Raw genomic sequence first — 16,910 nt, forward strand, 5'->3', positions numbered from 1 at the left:
GTTTTAAACATATTGTGAATTACAGTTAATTGATGTTTACCTTCTCTAGAAAATCATATATTGCTGAATGTTTCCCATTATCTTGAAAAATGATACAATTCATTAGTCAGCAGAAATGGATGTACCACACATCTCAAGGTTCTACTTCACAAGGCTAGAAGATGATAGGAAATCTAAACCATTTATATTACTTGAGTTCTTTAGCTTTCAGTATTTGTAAAAGAAACACCCAGAAGATAGCTAAAGAAACAAGGCAGCACTGGCACAACAGGTGGACTACTATATCTCATTATTTGAAGTATTATCAATCATTTTTGCATATGGTGGTACAATGTGAGTTGAGCTTATTAAACATACACAGACACAGTAAATTACAATGCAGCATATACAGGCCATCTTCTGTAAACAAAGAGGGGGTATTTACTACATTTATTTCTTTGCTGTTCCCCTTGGCATGCACTTTTTCAATGACTCCTCTTGCAGATTTACATGGATATAAATCATAATATGTAACACTACTTACAGAGCTCCTCAATCAAACTGAAGACAAATTGGTTTTAGAAATTAAAAAACCCCTCACAGTCAACATTCCACACCTCCTCCCTCCTCTCATTTGAAAATACTACAAGAACCAATTTGAATAGAGGCAATATTATGACATGGTTCAAGAGAAGGTTCAAATACCATTGCTGACAAAGAGAAGTTACCCAGCTTTGAAAATCTCTGCGAAGGAATGTTGGTTTTATCAGATTTACTGGGTTACAGTGTTCCCATATGCACCTTCGCCATTGCCTATAGGCACCTCTTCCATATGCTGAAACAAAGCTGGCCTCTGAAAGGCAGCTTTGCTGACAAGCTCAACATAAGGTATCGCAACCGTTAAGATAGTAATTCAAATAAGTGAACGTGATCCAGAAAGACAAAGACAGAACAATGCATGAAGACTTGGTGAAACTTGTATCTATCTGCCACATTTTCATTATTAGAAAGACTAAATGCTATCCTAATTCCCACTGACAGCCTTGTTAATCTGCTGCATTTCAAGAGTGTTCAAAATTATGGGATCATTCCCAATGAAAGCCTTAAGAGAGCACTAAAAGAGTAAAAAATATCCTTAGACTTCTTGGTCTCTAGAAGGACCCAAAAGATGCAACAATGCTATGTTATTCAAAGTCAGTACCTTACGCACAACATTCTCTAACAAGGGCAGCATCAAAAAACTGTCAGTTAATGTGATTAGCTATTTTAAACAAGAGATACAGAAATGGTTTTCCTCATTTTTTGGGAAAAGAACCACACATGTTCAGAAGAGTATGTAATCTCCCCCTGGCCTTTCTAAAAGTACACTTAAAAACCTCTGATTAGTCTTGTGCTGTCTACACTAAGTTATATCATTTCATATTATATTGTCATGGCAACAATACCTTTCACCACAAACTAAACCACAACTGCTGTATACAATTGTATATAACCTGTCATACATCAAGAAATTCTACCAAACTCTCTGTATCTTCTGAGGATATTCCAACTAGCAATCCCTGCTCTGTGCTTTTTGTAGGCTACTCCAGCCACTGTTCCAGTGACTTTAGAGATGTATTCATCAGGCAGACATCCACAACAAACTTCTCAATACAATCCTCAACATGTACAACATGTACAAGTGCTGTACAAGAATAAGATGACTGCCACGGGCCTAAGGCACACATTAAAAGCTCCCAGCAGCACTAACACCAACACTGAAAATTTTGATTATTCCATGATCACAGCAGAGCTAACTGCTGCTATTACACCTTACCACTGATTGCGGGAATTCATAATAAAAGTAGGTAGTGAAAAAAACAAAGTACACCTTCCAACTTACTGAAATCAAGCCTTCAGAAAACCTCAAACAAAGTTATGTATCATTTATCCCTTCTTCTGCTGTAATGTCTCATCCTTTTTGGTCTCTACTTGTACAGTCCTAAGGACTCCTGAAATTATAGAAATAAAACTGCAAATTTACATAATATGCATAATTGTAAGGAAAAGCAACTTCTCTTTTGACAGATCTCCCTCACCCATTTTCTGCCTTTACCCATTACAAAACTAGACTATCTGAGAATGAGCTCTAGGAGTTCTACTTTGTCATGTATGCCACCACTAAAAAAACCCTAAAGAGCTATTATCTTTTGAAACTTTGAATTCTATTTTTGTTTTTATCTTTGAGGGTTTTGAATTTTAGGCCACATGTTGGATCTAGTTTGACAAATATCCTTATTTGTTCTATGCTGTCTTTAGACAGTGCAAGACCAGAGCACAAACTGAGATTACCTTACTTAGATCTAAGAAGACTATTTTATTTCAGTCAGGACTGTGTCCCTCACATCAAGCACACATTAATTTAAATTAGTCTTTTACTTGTCACCTTATTCTTCAGAACTACTGTATGTCCCTGGATGAACTGTACACCCATAATCTGAAATCAGCCCCAGATCTCCAAAAGAGGTAGCAATGAGGAACTAGAGATGTGTTACTTGTTGTTTTCTTCAAAATTCAAAGTCCCTCAGAGCCCAGAAAGTCCTTCACAAACAAATCCAAGTCAGTTGGTATCTCAGATTCATTATCTGTTTTGGTTGGTCACCTAAACATTTTTCTCCTGAAAGAAAATATAAAACACACTCATACTTTTTTCATGATGGAAAAGAGACATAAATAGTGATTGATAGAAGGAACTTTTAACTGCTCCTCAAAATATTTAGAAAATCAAAACAACAAAGCCTCAATCTCCACACAGTTTCAGCTTCTGGATTTTCTTCTCAAGTAGCCACAGCAGCACACAGGTGTGTTTTTTCAGTGGAAAAGTTTGGGAAAGGCCCTTTCCATCATTTCAAAACCACAGGACTTCCATTTGACTCTCTATGCTGGTACTCAGAAGCAAGCACCAAACATATTAGATGACTTGTGAAACCTTGAATCACGATGGTCATGGGCTGGTGGGCTGGTCACACACCACTGCAGCCACCTTCCAGACTGGAAGCAAGCTGAGCTTCAATATAGGGGGCAGCTAGAACAATGAACCATTGGGGGTCATCTCAAATTCAACTACAAAATTACTACTTTTTCACAACAGATGGTAAAGACATGTGACCAATTCAGATGCAAGGATCTTTTTTTTGCCTAATCATGAACTTCACCTGAGTGTTAGAGCTGTCAAACCGGAATATGATATAATTTATATTTCAGGACAACTTATAAAGGCCTCCCTTCAATGGTTCCCAAGGTGAAAATCATCCCATATAAATTTTTGACTCTTGGCAAACTGTTTTCCAGCAAAAATTAATTTTGGAACACAGCACGTCTTTCAAACAGAGAGTTCAATTGAGTATAACTGCAGTTTTGCACTCCCTAACTCCACTTGTATACAAAGCAGACTTTCCTTTGATGAAAAGCTGTCAAATCTTAAATTTGAACAACTTTGTTGACATGTTTTATACAAGTTCAACAGTGACACTTTTTTATTATAAAACTCTCTTAAATACATGCATTTGTCTCCAGAAGACTATATGTCATTTGCTTACTATCCAGTTAATATTGTAAAAGAGTTTTAGTAAACTAAAACATGGAAACATCTATATTTCATGCAGTAAGATAATTCTCTGCTTTAAAAAGGAAGAAAACACTTGTGTACAGTAATAAATATCATGCTTCTCTATCATCAATCACTGAAATTCCAGCCTGTCTCCAGTCACTGTAGAAGGGCTCTTAGTCTCTTATTAAGGCTGCCATGGTCTCTTCCTAAGAATTACCATTGATATAATTGCTCTTCAGAGTATATGCAAGCCAGAGAGCACATGGCAGATCTACCTGTCCTCCAAAAAACCTACTGCACTTCTGAAGTATTAACTCATGAGGTTCAGCACAAAGCATTGGGCTGGATACCCATTAGTCCTCCAGAGATACTTCTACCATAGCTATGGAAGACATGCATGGCTTCAGTATAACTCCAGGGAAACAAATAATTTCATAACTTTGCCATTTCACAGTCCATTAAGTTACAAAAACTGATAAAAAGTCAATTTCAGCATTAGCAAGACTATGAACCAATTTTTATAAAATCACTAGCCTTTTTCTAAACTAAATACTGTATGATTTTTTGCATTACTGACATTACATTACCAAACTGAACTAAAAATGCTTTAGACAGTTTAAAAACTTAACAAGGGATTTCAATTTAATTTCTACATTTAAAACTCAGGTTCTCAAACCAAGACTTCATGAAGTTCTACCAACTTTAACATGGCTATAAAAGCTAAAATATTGTTTGAATATTTCATAGGCTATTATGATTCCCTCCTACCTCTGGCCATGCCTATCCATTACGGATCTAAGTCCCCACAGCAAAAAAGGCCTTTATTTTTTTAGAAGACAAGACAGCCAGTTCATGACTCTGGGGGGCAGTGCCACTCATGCAGACACTAATGTCACTAATGTTGTTCCAAGCTCCCTGCCAGCCAGCTGCTTGCAGCAGAACAGTCAGCCTGACCTTTGGCCAGGAGGAGGAATGGCTCAATAGCATGAGAAGCTGCCTTATCTAATGGATTAAGTACAGAACCCAAGCGAAATGCCACCTTTGACAAGGACTTGCTCTGTTGGCCTTAGCTGAGTCAGTTAACCTTTCTCAGTTTTCCATCTTAAAAATGGGAATTATAATTCTACTCTATCTGTGATGATGCAAACATGTTGCAACAGACTGATACCATGAATGCTTGAGGTATCTTACAAAGGCAACTCAGTTTAGTAGTATAATCAAGTTAAACTCATCTCTGCAGAATACTTTAAAAAAAAAGAATAAAAAAAATTCACAAGCCATCCTCTCATTGTATGCATAATTAGAAATGTTATGATTAACAAAAAATATCTTTTAAGAAAATATATTTTAAAAGTATCTTATAAATCCTGTTTTTTCCATTACTGTGCTAGAACTGGTACTTAAAACTCCGTACCTTTGCTGTACGTAACACTGGACCAAAGTCTTCAGGTGACCTATATGATAAGATGCGATGAAATATTTTGTCTGCCATAGAATTCTGCACATCTACTAGATTTTTGTACTTTGTGGAGATAGTTCAAGTGTATATTGAAACCTGTTTGCACTAATTGACAGAGCAAATTACTTTTGGAACCGTATTTCCAAAGGGCCTCTGAATTTATTCCTTCAATTTTACACGCATGGGCTTCCATACCTTTGTGAATTTAATGTTTGTGCTCATCACTCTGACATTTCCTAGCATTTGAAGAACCATTTCAAAGACCATTTTTACACATGTGATGTCAGAACCGTTTAGCAGGACAGATTTTAGAAAAGACATTTACATCCAGCACAATTAGCCATCTTGGTGTCTTCATCCCACTTTCAAGTACTGTAATCAAAATTTTAACATGGAATTTTCTTGAGAGGTTGAATTCCAGACAAAAAACTGGAAAAAAAAGAGGAAGAAAACAAAAACCTGACTCATTTCTATGCTTAGTTTCTCTTCTTTAGAGGAGGAAAAGCCTGAAAAGCCCTTTACTCTTTACTATCACTGAGCTCTTTAATAAAATCTCTCTGATACATAACGTTCTGAAATCACAGTACTCAAAAAAAACACAGACAATTGATTAATAATGAGGACAGAAATACAAATAAATTTACTTCTAATGAAGACCGAAGACACAGTAATCAAAGTGTTAAAAATTCATTTCATGCACATTTCACTTGCCTCTTAGCTGATATTTATCACATAATTCTGTGAGAAAGTGGAGGCCTAAGATGCTCCAGATAAATGTCTCAATTAATTGTACAGAGATAGCCCTCTTTGAGCTGAACCAGAGCTGTGAGCTCTTTATTAAAAGCACTATTCTGTAGCCTGTAACCTTGTTCCTTGACTCCTCTCTAGTTTCCAATTTAAACAAGTCCCCATGCGGCCCACTCTAAAGGGCTTTGTCTCCCTGTCATTGTTATGAGAGCCAAGGCATCCTGGAAGTGTGAAATCAGACCTCATGAGCTGAACGGTTCCCCAGGGAACACAAGACCTCGCAGAAGGTCAAAGTCATGGGCTGGACCATCTGAAAGCGTCTGATCGCTGGTCTGTGACACAGCAAGAAGGGTGGGGGCAGGGGGAGAAGGGAGCCAGGGGGCTAGAATTGAACACATCTTAATTAAGCCCAAAGACTACAAAACAAGCTATTTTTTAGTCAGGCCATCTTACGGAGCTTGAGTTTTGCTCTGCTAATGAATCTGAGTTGGTAACTATTATTCCTTAACAGCACAGCACTTTTGCCGAAATCAATCAAATCTGTGGCACATCTTTTCCCACTCTGCTTACTTTTTATCAATGAAAAGGCAGAGATTTCGAATTTTATTTCATTTAATTTCAAGGAAAAGGAGCAATACATCTGCCCCAGTAAAAGAGAAGCAGACACTGCCTTGCAAAGCCAGCAGCCTTCCACAACCACCTACACCTGACTAGGCTGCTGAAGGTATAGATATATCTGACTATTGCCTAAACCTAAATTATGTCACTGTGAAGGGCTTATTGCTTTACTACTTGTAATTTATACGGGTCAGGTGAAACCCGTATGTATAATGTCAGAAGCCACTGTGATGAGTCCATTACACTTTAGGTTTTACTGAACCACCAGAAAATCTCTTCACATCAAAGGATATCACTGTAGGCACAGCACCTGTCCTGACAGGGATCTACAAGCAGTCAAATCCTTGAGAAAGTCTGCCAGAGATACCATGAACAAGAAAAGATTTAGGGAAACAGGAATAAACTCTTTCTAACTCGAGATTTAGGGAGAAAAAAGCCAGGCACTGATTAGCTAAAACACAGTGTAAGATTCAATTGAAAGTTTATTCTCAGACAGAGAAGGAAACACTTAACTTCATTATTAATATTTTTCCATTCATTAGATTACACTTTCAAAGAATTTATACTAAATAATATGTAATTTCTAGAAAGGTGTATTTGCTGTGACTATAATGTCTAACAGAACATAATTTTGCATTGGTGGAATCCCTAAAATTTTGTATTGATCATGGAACTAAACTATTTGTCTAGGGGAAACAACCTCAGAGACCCAATAATTTTCCCAAAGGCCCTGGTCCTGAAAGATACCCTATTTTTCAGCTCTCCCAAAAATCAAGTTAAGCTTTCAAGCACTGGTGGGGAATCTCTCAAGCCGTGAATGGTTCTTCCTCTCCTAGATCTGGCATTTGGGTTGAGTGAGAAGTCTGACTGTTCTTTTCTGGGGTATTTTTAATAGCCAGTTATGGCATGTTCCAGCAGCACAGCATTTCAAAACCGGCAATGTCGACTTGCTCCCCTGCCTGCAACTTAACTGAAATTTCAGCTTATCCTGGCACATTATTCATTGCATGTACATGTGAGGGGAGTTGTAAGCTGAGATCCAAACCACCATCCTTAATCACTCTTTTTTAAAAAAAAAAAAAAAAAATCTGTACTAGCCTTAAGGATTTGAAGCATACTGTCCAACATTAGGCTATTGAAAGTGGGGAAAAATAACTGCCCCTGGTTATCAGCAGTTTATTAGGGGCTTAACTGAAGTGACCTACTGTAGTAGCATTCTGCTGAGGGAAGCTATGAGCTTTCTGAGGAAAGGAGTGGAATTGAGGGTTTCATTAAAAAGTAATTTGTGCTTTTTACTCACTCATTCAACAGGAGTCTCAACTGCTCTTTATTCACACAGAGTTAGTACAGTATAACAATGCTGCTCAATGGATGGTACAAAGGAAAAATTTCACATTTTGAAAAGGGAAAAAAAAAATCCTTGCAATAGTAGTAGGATTGATGACTACTTAAAAGATTACAGAAATCTTTTTCCCTCTGTGATTATGTTTAATGATGGAATATTAAGGATTTAAAAAATCTACTCAGCTCAAACTAATAAATTTTGATTTATTACTTCACATGAAAAGATTCCTGGAAGTGAAATGGGATATGTTTAGCAGACAGGAAACAGAGCAAAACACACAGATACTATTCAGTTGTTCTACCTACTTTTCAGACTCAGGGACAAAAGATTAACTCTGAAAACACAATACAGTAAGATGAGCAAACTGGTCCTTAGCTTTGACTCATAGAAGCAATCCTTAGTGGTGTAAGTAACACCACTGATGACAGCACTCTCCACACTAATTACTTAGTTGAATAAAGGTGAGTCAAGTTTTTACATAATTTTTGCAAACATGATTTATTGACAATCACCAAACACCTACTTTATTTCTCGCTATTACTATTCAAAGTTTAATTTAAAATTAATGACCTGTACATAAATTCAAGTTACTAAAAATAGCTATAAACTACAACAGTAGATAATATAACCACCTCATCCTCATTTCAAAATACCTGGTTACTTTTGCTCAGAATATACAAGGTTTCTGTCACATATGGAATGTGCAGCCATCTTACAAAATTCATCGCTGTATAAATGCTTTTTCTTACTAACAAGGGAAGATACTAAGTGTTCTTCCCCATCTTCCTTTCTGTCATGCTAAATATAATGTCTGAAAATGTTTGCTAGCTCTATACATCTTTAATTGAATCAAATGTATTTCCAAAAAATTGTTCAACCAGCACAAATAACACGTTGATTTGGAAAAGTCAAAAACTGAACGAGGTCAGGGACTGAATTATCCCATTTTCCCCTGAATAACTTAATCTCTCTCTCTGTTCAGACAACATTGGATTATAAGGTCAAACCAGATGGAGCGATCTTTAGAAGTATTTCTACAACCTCACCAAAAATAGAATCTGTTATTTTGTGCGCCACAAACTGGATGATCAGTTTCAGCAATAAAATGTTTGCACTATTACCTTCTCTAAAATACTGGTAGTCATGTTAATTATCAAAAAAACCTATTAAATATCAAGTAAGATGCCCTAAATCTGTATCTGCTCATTTAACAGAACATATATTCTATTTTCCTTTCATTTTCTTCCCATTTTTTAAAATTTTCATTATTATTTTAAAGCAGAGATGGCTATTTTCTGACACAGATGCCGCTCATTTTGTTCCATTCATGCAGTATGAAGGTAATTGCACTTAGAGGAAATGTGGCACTTGGACACTTCTGGATAAATATTTCAGTATGCCTGAAATACCTTTTCTTTATTTTGCAAAGCAACATATTAAATTAACCATTCAACTTATAACATAAAATAGAATTGAAAAAGAAAAAAAATCTCATTTTACTTATCTTAAAAAGATGAGCAGTAGCTACAGAAAACTGCATTCAGTTGAAATGTCTGAAACCGACAGCAGTCTTGCTAAATATCTGACAGATCTCAAATGGTTCTTTTGGCAACAACTTTAAAGTAATATCTAAGTCTGGAACACTTTATTTGCCTTGTCCCTTGGAATTTAATGTTGATAATTTTGTACAGCTTCATTTACTAAAACAGATTTCTTCTATGTAATTCTTATAGGATATCTGATGGAGAAAAATATGTAACTCACCTTTACCAGAAATAACCTACACAGGACTCTGCTAGCGTTAGAATGACTTGCTGCCTTACTTACAAAACTTTCATTTCTGTTTAGATTTTTTTCTTAATGAGCAGAAGGTGAAAGTACACAAGCAGAACATAACGTTTAGATGAACATTTGTTTTAAGCACTTTTTTCCCCAGTTCTAAAAACACCAGATCTTACAATATTCAGTGTCACAGAAACTAAATGAATCCTTGCCTGTAACATCAGCTGCCATCAATGCTTCTGCCCTGATAACCTTCACCTGAAGAAATCCCACATCGCTGATGTTATGGAACATCATCATTGGACTCTAAAAAACAATAAAAAGAAAAATAATTCTAGATTGCAAAGGAGACAAATCAAAAGCAATATTAATACACTCCTCCCTAGTCCAGATGTAAGTTACTATAAACCTGTCTACATACTCAGACTTTTAAATATTATTTGCTGAAGAGTATGCAGATGTTTGCATTTCTTCCTATATTTTGCAACTTTTAACTTATCAATGCAAATTACAAAGGAAAAGTTAGAATATTATTGATTAAATATAACACAAATTCTAGTGAATTAATCCCCAAGTACTGTGGAAATAACTGTCCTTCAAAATTTGAAATTCTAGCAGTATATTAAGAAATTAACACAAAAAATGAAACAACTCCTCTCCCTGAATTATTTTCCAAGATCTATGTTCACATTTTCCCTCTGATGGTTCCAATGTTATCTTGAGCAGTGACCTAGGGCCAATATAGATTTTTGTAGCTGACTATTACATGCATGCTTGTATATACCAATACACCTATATAAGCTTGTGAATAACATCAGCAAAAGTAATAAAAAGAGGACAACAACTACTTAATAACTTTCATAATAATCACATGCAGAAAGGATAAAAAAATAATTAAATATGTTTCAAATTCCATGGCAGAAAGCTCTTACCATAAATCATTATATTTTTAGCACAAATTTCTTTAATATATACATGCATTAAGAAGAGGAAGAAAAAAGAGTTCTCTACACTAACGCTTGCATTTATTCACCCAACACAGATTTAGAAAGCTTATTAAAAACCATGTTCCACTGCTGCTCTTTTTTCAAGTAACTAAAACTAACAAACTGGGAGTATTGCACTAATTAGGTGTGACATGCTATAATTCTCAAACTCTAGCTTTTAGTATTATTTAAAATTTGCAGAGTTTTAAATGATAAAACATTTAATGCAACTTTGAATCTGTAATCAATTAATAACTAGTCTGGCTTTATTGTTCAGTTCTTAGATAACCTAGGGGAGGAACTCCAAAATAACTCAAAATTGAATTTGCAAATCTATATATGTGGTCACATTTTTGGTTGGTTTTTCAAATTTTATTCATAAATATTAGCCCCTACCTTTATTTTGAAATATTTTTAAATCTCGACTAATGTATTTAATGCCTACAGTCTTCTCGAAAATTTTAATGTGGTGAAAGTTCTTCCACTGCCTATGACAATGTCCAGATTTCTACAGAAAGCAAGCATCAGGAAAAAAACATCCAATCAACAATTCCTTAATTTATTACAGAAGCAAAATTTACTGTTATGGAAAACTAGAATATATTACATCACTGAACCTAAACATCACAGATGCTGCTTAAATGAAACATTAAATGTCAGCTTGCAAAACCAGTATGCTTTTGCACAGAAAATCTATCCATGAAGATGCTGACATATAATATGCATCCCTGTTTTTCTATTAATAAGACAATTCTAACAGTTAAATCACACTGATACTAATTTCACAAACCCCAGCTGACCATTTACTGTTTACAGTGAAGATTTGACCTTGCTACACTGAACTTAAAAATCTAAGTAAGTGTAGTAGCCCATAAGTTATATACGTGCATCATATTATAATGGGATAACAGTGAATGCATTTCCACCAGTTTTAATAAGAGGATCATCATAAATATAACTTCAAAATACTGATGGTCAATTTTAATAAGCACACACTCAACCCCTTGTTTATGTGCTTACAAGCTGAGGGTAGCAGAGATGGTATTACAGATAGCACTGGTATAATTCAAAAGCGTCTTGGTACCCCCTCATTTAATACAATGATGATCAGGGTTTGGGAGCTTCTTATCAGAATTGGTACCAGAACAGAGATAATTCTTCTGTAATAACATAATAAAAATTATAGGACTTACAAAAATGTTTCCACATTCTACCCAAGTTTCCCAACAACCAAAACAAGCACCAAACTGTAAAAATAGAACAAAGCAAAAGCCAAGTACAAAGCAAGACAAGAGACGGCACCCGCTTCCTATGATGCCATATAGTCCCCTTTTTCCAAATTTCATCCTGGTTAGCCCACTCTTCAAAAGGGTGCCAGTGCTGTATTTTGCTTTGCCACCTTTGTCAGAATCCCACAGAATTTTTGAACCTTTATTTCCAGAAAGTAGGTGGCTTAGATTAATTTACTGCACATTCTGACTGGGGAGATGATGAAAATTAATACAATGACACAACAGAGGCTCTTGGAGAAGCAAATTACTTTAACACATTACTTTAAATACATAACTTTAAGTAATGATTTATCAGATGATATTCTGCCTTCTTACTTATGATTATTTTTGATGGTACCAAAAATCCGCATAGTTTCTGAAGCCTCAAATTTCCATGGCAGAGGAATCTGTGATTTGCTGGGAATCTTTTCTGCCCTCAATAGATGGGAAAAGATTGAAATGCTCTGGAGATGAGTCTTCTTTATTTTTTTAATGAAAGGCTGTATAATATATTTTCTGTATGGCTGCAGCAGCTGTCAGGAAGAGCATCTCAGTTCAGCTCTATTATGGGAGAAGCAATACCCCATCCCATGGCATTGAGATACACTGAGGGGCTAGTACTGATTGACAGCTTGTCACCATGACGTCTTATTCCATCTCTGTTATGGAGAAAATTAATGTCACACCACCAGCCTTATGACTTGCTGTCATCTTAGAACTGCTCACCTTTTATCAGTGCTCTAAATAACATTTCAAGCCCATCGTCTCACAGTGGACAATCTGGTCAAGGGACATTAAATCGGATGACTGTGAAATGTCATAATAAAAATGGAATGCTAACAACTTCTCTAAACTAGCTCCTCTGGTTTTTAAACTGTGACAAGGGGGACCATGAGTTCAGCACACCAGTTCTGAAAAGGTCATACAATCTCTCTTGGTCTGTACCCATTAATGTGCCCCCCTCCTCACCCCAAAAGGAATTAATCTTTTCAGGCAATTGTGGTAAAATAATGGTTCAAACAGTAATGCCTGTTTAATTTGTAAGGCTCTGATGTTCAGCTACAAATGGTTAAGTGACAGTAATAGAGTCATTTTCTAAGGCTATTTGATCTGATGGCAAGGTCAGCTCATTAACTGTTTTTGGCTGTAGAAAGGGTGCAAAATACATTTCTCAAATGAAAGCTAGATTTTTTTTTAAGAAGAAATAAACCCAAAAATATAGCCACTCAACAGGGAGCTCTGCATCTTGCTACTTGCATGTGTTGTCTTTGCATTAGTTCTGAAATGCAGACATGAATACCAAAGTCAAAGTGATTATCAGTGAAAACAAACTACATGAATTAAGTTAATATTGGTAATTTCTTGTGCTGGTAATTTTAATAAAAACAGTGGAATTTATCAAAAAAGTATTTAAATGCCACAATTTTCACAAACACATAATGAGAAATTCATACCTCTGCAATATAAATGTCTTCTTAAAATGTAAATGTTTTGAAATGCATACGCCCATGTAAATATACGAACAGACACATATCCTTGTATTTCCAAGAAACAGGAATAAACCAGATCAATTTTATACCACATAATTATGCTTTACACTGGGGACAAAAAAATTGAGGATTTAGGAAAAATTATTAACAGTACAGTCGTAACATGTTTCTATACTGCTACTGAAATAATCAAAACCATCAGTATCACTTGTCTGCCATATCATCATACAGAATAAGCCACAGAAATATGTTATTGTTGCTGCTGGTAGCAGGAACTATGGCACCTCAAAAACATATCCATCAAAAAAATTATTCTACTTATAGACACCTATTTTGACAACCACAGACTGCCTTGGTGGATTCCAAAATGTGCGGTAACACTCTTAATTGTAAATATATTTCAGAGATGGTGGACAATACCTTAGCCTTCAGTTCATTTTGGAATATTATATTTAGCCTCACTAAGTCACCTCTATTAAATTGTGTTTATGATAACACTATTGGTGTAAGAGTTGTACAAGCATTAGCAGACAGCTGATTCAGTGGAGATAGACAGAATAAATTTGCTGAAGCACACATCCTGCTAATCTGTTTGAAGAATATTGTACAGTATTAGTACTAGGACTTCATGTTATCTGCACGGGCTGATAAGGTACATCTTTATTAAATTCAGTTATTGAAAGGATGTCCGTCATAGAATAGGAATATTTTTAAATCTTAAAAATAAATTAAGCAGCCTCTTTGATAGTCAGAGCTTGGTTTAATGGCTGAGTATCTAGAAAAGCCCTTCTAAACACCTGGCAGCATTGTACAATAAAAGCTTTGTAATTGCAAGTGGAAATAGCATTTTTTTCTTTCTTCCTTCATGTGTAGGGAGACAGTTACTTTTAGTGATTTAGGTATTAGCAAATGATGGAGTAAGAGCTCCCCTCTCTGTTGCTTTGATAAAACTACAAAGATTCTGTGTAATGTGAGGATGCTGGGAAATTAAAATAATCTGCTTCAGAATATTTTAGAATGGAAACATTGTTTGAAAAAATTATTTTTATGTGCTTCAGCCTCTAATATGAACACAAAAAAAAGTTTTCTTGCCCTTTAACAGATGACACCCATCTGAAAATCATCTGCACCTCAAATTATTTGGCATGAACAATCACTAGAAACTGTGGAGTTGCTGAATGATCCCTTAGTCACTTTGTCATTGGTAAAAATTATCTGCAAGGCAGTAAAATTACCCTCATTATGTGACACCTTATCAAACAGTTCAACTACCATGTGAAAAATAACCTTATTGTATGAAGAGCATTTGTAGCCTTCTTGATGTTACCTGTTCCGGCTGTAACTACTTGTGTATTAAGAACTAGTTTAAATGATTGTCATTGGCTAAGTATGATTAGAACAGAAGAGATATACTTAGATTTTCCCCTCATTACAGTTATTTTTTTTTATAGGCCAATGTTTTGCTAACAAAGGATGAAAGAAAACTTCATACATATCTCTTCAGTATCTCCTCTCGCTCCTTCTGGTCCTCCAGGGAGTTGATGGAGAGGTCAGAGATAGTGACTGCAGCTGAGGCTGTGAGAGTGACCAGCAACACCAGGTATCCCTCTCCCTCCTCTAGAGGCATCTCCAGCTTGTGGGTTTGTTCTTTACTCAGGGTCGAGAGGTCAACCTGGCACCTAGAAACACACATTCTCCATCAGCATGTGGTTTTTCTCACATCAAACAAGAGCACAATGGCTCGCTTGCATTCAAATGGACAAAAAACCCAAGTAAGCAGAAACTCCCACTCAGCTTCTGAAAATTCTTATTTTCTCTTCAGCTTTAACCCATGATGCTTGTTTCTTTTTTTTCAGAGCTACACAGTTTTGAAGTGAAAAACCAATATTAATAAGAATGTAAAGACTCTAGAGACAAGATTAGCTAATATTCTTTACTCAAATGCAGTCAAAGAAAATTTTAGAAAATCCAGCTCGGTTGCAAATTTTACTTTTAATTACACCTCTTGTATAGATATAAATCATAAGTTTTCCTGTGAACAGTTTTCACCTAGCAACAGTAAAAACCCTTTTGTAAAAAATAAAATTCTACATGGACTTAATTGTGATGTCATAAAGATGACTGAGTACAGAAAAACTCAACTTATGCACCCCCTGAAAGGCTCAGCTCTCATGCAGTAAGCTGTATATGGGTCAAATCCTCATGCAGGCACCCAAGGTAAAATCTGATGCCACAACCCCCTATATAGAATGTCTCAGGCTGTAATGGGCAGGGTCTACACCTAACTGTGCAGAGTGTGTGCTGAGTGGCTGAAGCAAATCTGCCCTGCTTGATCCCCTTCCAAATACCTCTGGCTGTACCATACACTGAGCTAATGAATAATGATTCCATACGTGCCAGACAGCAGAAACAGATTTGCAACATCTTTAGAAATGTAAGTCAAAGGATGGAAGGAAAAGGAGTATCTCTGCTACCCAAGAGCTGACGATAACCTTTTAAATAAAACAATAATATCTTACTGTTGTTTAGTATGCCCACAGCTTAGATGTTTTAATACTTTAAATTGTACAATGCACATGTTTCAACTTTCCTAAATTGCAACTCTGAGCATAGTATAGAAATTCAGTGTCTGTGTCAAATGTTACGCCAGCGTGCACTGGACAGGAATTTCTGTGAAAAAGCACTAATTGGAATACTTATAGTATCCCAAAATGAGTTTTGCCAACTTTATGCTCTAAATAAAACCACCAATAATACTGAAATAAAATAAATTTATATATTCTATGTATAAGTTAGTCAAAGTGTACTCCATTTTCAACAGAGTGACAAGCATATGGACTATATGCCACTAATTCACTAAACTAAATATCTAGCAAACTCTTTTCATAAAATGTCAATTGATTTTAGAGACAAAGATAATGTTGTCACTGCAGGGCCAATAAACTGAGAAAAAGGTGGCAGACATGAAAATATAGCCATTTAAGGAAAGGAAATAGCCAATTATGAGAATAAATGCAGCCTTGTAAAATGAGCATTGTGCTATCACAGGCAGATCAAATTTATTACAGGAAAACTGTCTTTTGTTTTTTTAAAGACATTTACTGCCTGTTATGCAGTTCACTTAACTACTGCAAATCTCATATAGTAACAAGGTTCAATTATTTTACAATGAAAAAATTTCTAACTTATGTAGCACTCTGTGCTTAATGCTTTTCTTCTACTTTGAACTCTTTGGATGATAAGGAGTGAGAAATTAAATTAGCAACAGTAAGAAAAAATAAAGCTGTTGCTATCAGTGCAGGCTGATAATCAATACAAGTTTGGTACATGTACATACACAGTCAAATTCTTATTTATGATGAAGTGAGGAATTTAAAGCCTTCCTTAAAACAACAAATATTGTAATCAAGCATTCAAAGCTGCAGTAGGTTAAAACATCTCTGATATTAAGTACTCTTCAAAAATTTATTTCAAAACAGATACCCCTCAAAAATAGGACTCAGCAACAATATTGAGTCTTCAACCAATAAACATTTAAAGAACCAGTCTAAACTTTCTTAAAATCAGTAAAAGAAACAGAAGACCATTACGATACTAGAAATGAAGAAATAATCCACTCCTCACTCAAAAACAGGCAACAAAAG

At 35.5% G+C, this 16,910-nt stretch overlaps 1 protein-coding gene across 3 annotated transcripts in view; it reads right to left on the bottom strand.

Annotated features, from left to right (window-relative positions):
* Positions 1 to 16,910, bottom strand: part of MCTP1 (multiple C2 and transmembrane domain containing 1) — a 216,858-nt gene that overhangs the window by 110,242 nt on the left and 89,706 nt on the right. For all 3 annotated transcript variants that reach the window (XM_015653442.2, XM_015653441.2, XM_033520479.1), the window contains 2 exons: positions 14,759 to 14,945; positions 9,732 to 9,825 (listed from right to left, as the gene is read on the bottom strand). In XM_015653442.2, coding sequence (XP_015508928.1) covers positions 9,732 to 9,825; positions 14,759 to 14,945 — 281 coding nt within the window. The remainder of the gene's footprint in view (positions 1 to 9,731; positions 9,826 to 14,758; positions 14,946 to 16,910) is intronic.

Source organism: Parus major, chromosome Z (assembly GCF_001522545.3).
Source record: "Parus major isolate Abel chromosome Z, Parus_major1.1, whole genome shotgun sequence".
Lineage (NCBI taxonomy): Eukaryota > Metazoa > Chordata > Aves > Passeriformes > Paridae > Parus > Parus major.